At 35.2% G+C, this 4,279-nt stretch overlaps 1 protein-coding gene across 1 annotated transcript; it reads left to right on the top strand.

Moving 5' to 3' along the window:
- Positions 1-133: 133 nt before the first annotated feature.
- On the top strand, positions 134-3,469 carry LOC147551413 (uncharacterized). The gene is made up of 2 exons (XM_086670987.1): positions 134-1,335; positions 1,540-3,469. Exons 1-2 carry the CDS (start codon positions 1,273-1,275, stop codon positions 3,256-3,258), a joined length of 1,782 nt encoding a protein of 593 aa, XP_086527113.1. The 5' UTR covers positions 134-1,272; the 3' UTR covers positions 3,259-3,469.
- Positions 3,470-4,279: the final 810 nt, after the last annotated feature.

Here is a 4,279-nt window from a genome sequence, read left to right as displayed (position 1 = left end):
CAAGATTCTTGACAAAATGCTAAGTGAACGGTCCAGATCAAAGTCAAACTTTGAAAAACTTTGATCTACTTTTGTCTTTTAGTGAAAATGAGTCATTAAGTCAAGAATTTTGTCAAGGACTTTGTACATGTAGCACTCCCGGATTTGAAACCGGCGTTACCGGGTGAAAAGTCATGCCGTTTTACTTCTTAGGTAAACGTGGTCAAGTCGTAGCTCTATAATTTTCCATTTTTTATTTATATTTTGTTTAAATAAATAAATACCAATTAATTATTTAATTAATTATTGACATAAAAAGGTTGAGTGGCGTGTGACTTGAGGTGTATTTTACTTTAGAGAGAGAGAAAGAGAGAGAGAGTCGCATCTGAACTGATGAATGCCAGCGAAGAATTTGAAGATTAAACCCTTTCCCCTCACGCTCAAGCTGGCATCTCTCTCTATTTTATTTTATTTTTTATCTTTTTTTATTTATGTTAAGCAAACACCCAGTTTACCTAAGTATAGACACCAATATTTTTTTTGAATAAAACATAGTATCATTAAATTGTTAAAGTGACACTTATAAAATCGCCCTCCTATTTTTATTCTCTTCCAAATGACACCCCATCTTTTTTTCATCCTCATTTTCTTGCCGCTACTACCAAAAGACCATCACCAATATCTTATTCGTCTTGGATGTCTCTTCTCTCTTTTTCCTTCATCTCAATGGCTACCTCCTTTTATTTTTTTGTTTCTGTTTGTATCGATGACAACGAAAATGACTGAATTTGAAATTTTTTTGCTCGGGCCGAAGGTCAAATTTTTTCTCACTCGAAAGATGAATTTGTTCGTTTGAGACAAAGTGGTTTCGTCAATAACAACTTCTAATGTTATCATTAGTGAAAGACGAGGGAGAGATTTTAGGGTTTAAGTCTTCTAGAAGTTGGGAGTCCCATATGTAAAAAAAATTAAATGTAAGTCCTTGAAAAAATAATTTTAAATATTATGGACTGATATATAAATTTAGTTTCCTAATTACTCAAATGTTGGTCTCTTTAAAATTGGTGTCTCCCTAACAAAATCGAGCATCTCTTTAACAACAAGCTTCTCTTGGGTTCTTCTCTCTCTAAAATCACCCCTTTATTTATCCTTCAACAGTCTCTCCATAAAACCCACTCTCACCCCCTTCTTCTCTCCTCACTTTCACCTCTCTCTCTCTTTCTCTCTGTTTTTTCTCTTTCTAGCTAGAAAATTATGAAAATTTGAAAGGAAACAATTAATGCTATAGAACCCATGGCTACTTCCCCAACTTTAGCTTGTGGTGAGAAGAAGCATTGGTGGCTTAGCAACAGAAAGGTATGTATTCTACTTTTTCTGAAACATGGGTTTTGATCTTCATAACTTTAATCAATCTGGGTTCTATCTGTTTTAAGATTTCTGAGTTTCTTCTAAATCAATTTGGGATTTTTTCAATTTGCTCTGTTTTGTTTTAGAACAGGTCTCTGTTTTTCTTTTCTGCACTTTCTCTCTCTAAACCACATTTACTTTTTTTGTTTACAGATTGTTGAAAAATATGTAAAAGAAGCAAGAATCCTTATAGCAACTGAAGAACAATCAGAGATATGTTCTGCTCTGAATCTTCTTGATGCAGCACTAGCTTTATCTCCTAAATTTGAAGCAGCTTTAGAACTAAAAGCTCGATCTCTTCTTTACCTCTGTAAATACAAAGAAGTAGCTGATATGCTTCAAGATTATATACCCAGTTATAAATTAGTTTCAGAAGAATCATCTTCTTCTTCTTCTCTCTCTTCTGAATTCTTATCTTCTTCTAAAGAAAGAGTCAAACTTCTCTCTGATCATCATCATTATTCAGAGAAAGATCATTCTTTTAAATGCTTCTCTGTTTCAGACTTGAAGAAGAAAGTCATGGCTGGTTTATATAAATCATGTGAAAAAGAAGGACAATGGAGGTACTTAGTATTAGGTCAAGCTTGTTCTCATCTTGGGTTAATGGAAGATGCTATGGTTCTTCTTCAAACCGGAAAACGACTCGCTTCCGCTGCTTTTCGGAAAGAAAGTGTTTGTTGGTCTGAAGATAGCTTCTTCTTTACCACCACTACCAAAATCCCTTTTTGTGGAGGAGGAGAAACAAACAACCACCACCACCTCTCAATTCCACCACCATCTGAATCAGACACTATTTCTCAACTTCTTAGCCATATTAAGCTTCTCCTTCGCCGGAAAACTGCCGCCCACGCAGCTCTAGACGCGGGTTTATACCCGGAAGCCATTCGCCATTTCTCTAAAATTCTCGATAGTCGTCGAGGAACTCCACTTGGGTTTCTCTCAGATTGTTATGTTCAAAGAGCTTTAGCATATAAAGCTTCTGGTAGAATTGCAGAAGCCATTGCTGATTGTAATAGAACATTAGCTCTTGATCCAACCAACATTCAAGCTTTAAAAACAAGAGCATCTCTTCTTGAATCCATTCGATGTTTACCCGATTGTCTTCGTGATCTTGAACACTTAAAACTTCTATACGATTCGATATTACGTGATGGAAAACTTCCTGGTCCTAATTGGAAAAGACATTGTCTTAGGTACAGAGACATACCAGGAAATCTAAGAGCATTAACAACAAAAATGCAAGAATTAAGACAGAGAGTTGGATCAGGGGAGACGGGTAATGTCGATTATTATGCATTAATTGGATTGAGAAGAGGGTGTTCAAGATCAGAACTCGAAAGAGCTCATTTAGTATTAGGATTAAAACATAGACCGGATAAATCTACAAATTTTGTTGATAAATGTGAGTTTCTTGATGATTATCGCGATCTCGATTCAATTAAAGATCAAGCTAAAATGTCAGCATTATTGCTTTATAGATTATTACAGAAGGGTTATTCGAGTTTAATGGCGAATATCATGGAGGAAGAAGCAATTGAGAAACAAAGACAAAAGACCCAAACTTCATTACTACAAGCACCAATTAAATCCACCATTATTAAAGTTCAACAAATTACAGTTAATTCTGAATCAAAATTAGATGGGGATTTCAGAAAACAATTTATTTCATCAAAGGGTAATTCAGAATATAATTTGAGAAATATTGAATTTCAGAAAGAGAAAGAGAAGAAATCATCAGCAGCAACAGCAGCAGCTGCTGTGTTTCAAGGGGTTTTCTGCAGAGATATTGCTGTTGTTGGGAATTTGTTGTCTCATCAGGTTAATAATTATAGCAGACCAATCCCACTCAAGTATGAAGCTTTGAGCTGTTGATTTTTCATTCAAATAAGATTGGGTAGTTATCAGATTTCTCATACTAGGGAATCTGATTCTTCTTGTACAAAAACATAGTGGAAATTTTGTCAACTTCTCTCTCTCTCTATCTATAATTCTATCTTTGTCTCCTAGTGCACCATTAAGCCACAACTACCAACCTGAATGTAGTAAGTTTCTTTACTAGTTACTTGTTCTATTTTTGTTATCATTGTTCTCTAAAATGTTATTCTGTCCTACCCTAGACAACAAAATCCCGACCGGCTTATGTGCATGATTGGGATGGAGAATTCAGATTAATTTATATCTCTAAATCTTGTCCGTGCGCTTGAGTGCGTCAAATTTTTCTTGAGGGTCGGCCGGAATACACCACCATTGTCATATTTGTACTCATTTTCTATGTTTAGTAAATTATTAAAAATTTCATCTTTCCTCTCTCTTTGTCAAGGGGCATTTAGTATGATGGATTTGTTTGTTGAGTTTGTTAAGTGATCACTTTTTTGGGTGAACCATAATGGCTTAAAAACCATGATACCTAAACCAACTTGGCTAGTTGTAAGTGGCAATTAAGAGCAAGGACAATCTATTCCTTTACATCAACTTACTATTTGCTAGGGCTTAGTTAGTGCTATGTGCCCTCACAAAGATGGGGCCTGTGGTTGTGGAGAAGAGACATAAATAGGAGAAGAGACATAAATAAGAGAAGAATAGAGGGAGAGATTTGTCGATCGTTCTTCGAAGTAATTGATTTCTGTCTAATTGTTAGCTTTGTTTGAGTCCACAGAAGAATCACTCCTTTGGCATAACTAACAGTAGTGTTCAACCAGTTGGACTTTTACTACTTAGTGATTTGCGACCGCATCTCATTATGTGCGTCTCACAACTCTCTTTTGTTGTTGAAATGTCTTATGCGATCATAAGATGCATTCTCTTGAAACGCTTATTTACTAAAAAAAAAATGTAGAGATACGAGCAGATATTTTATCTTGTGAAACAAAATTAGTAACAAACATATAGAGGG

Source organism: Eschscholzia californica, unplaced genomic scaffold, assembly GCF_041429995.1.
Source record: "Eschscholzia californica isolate CP2 unplaced genomic scaffold, dmEscCali1.0.p SCAF_3, whole genome shotgun sequence".
In the NCBI taxonomy this organism is placed as follows: domain Eukaryota; kingdom Viridiplantae; phylum Streptophyta; class Magnoliopsida; order Ranunculales; family Papaveraceae; genus Eschscholzia; species Eschscholzia californica.
Note: the sequence above shows the minus strand (reverse complement) of the source record. Positions and strands in the feature narration are given on the sequence as shown.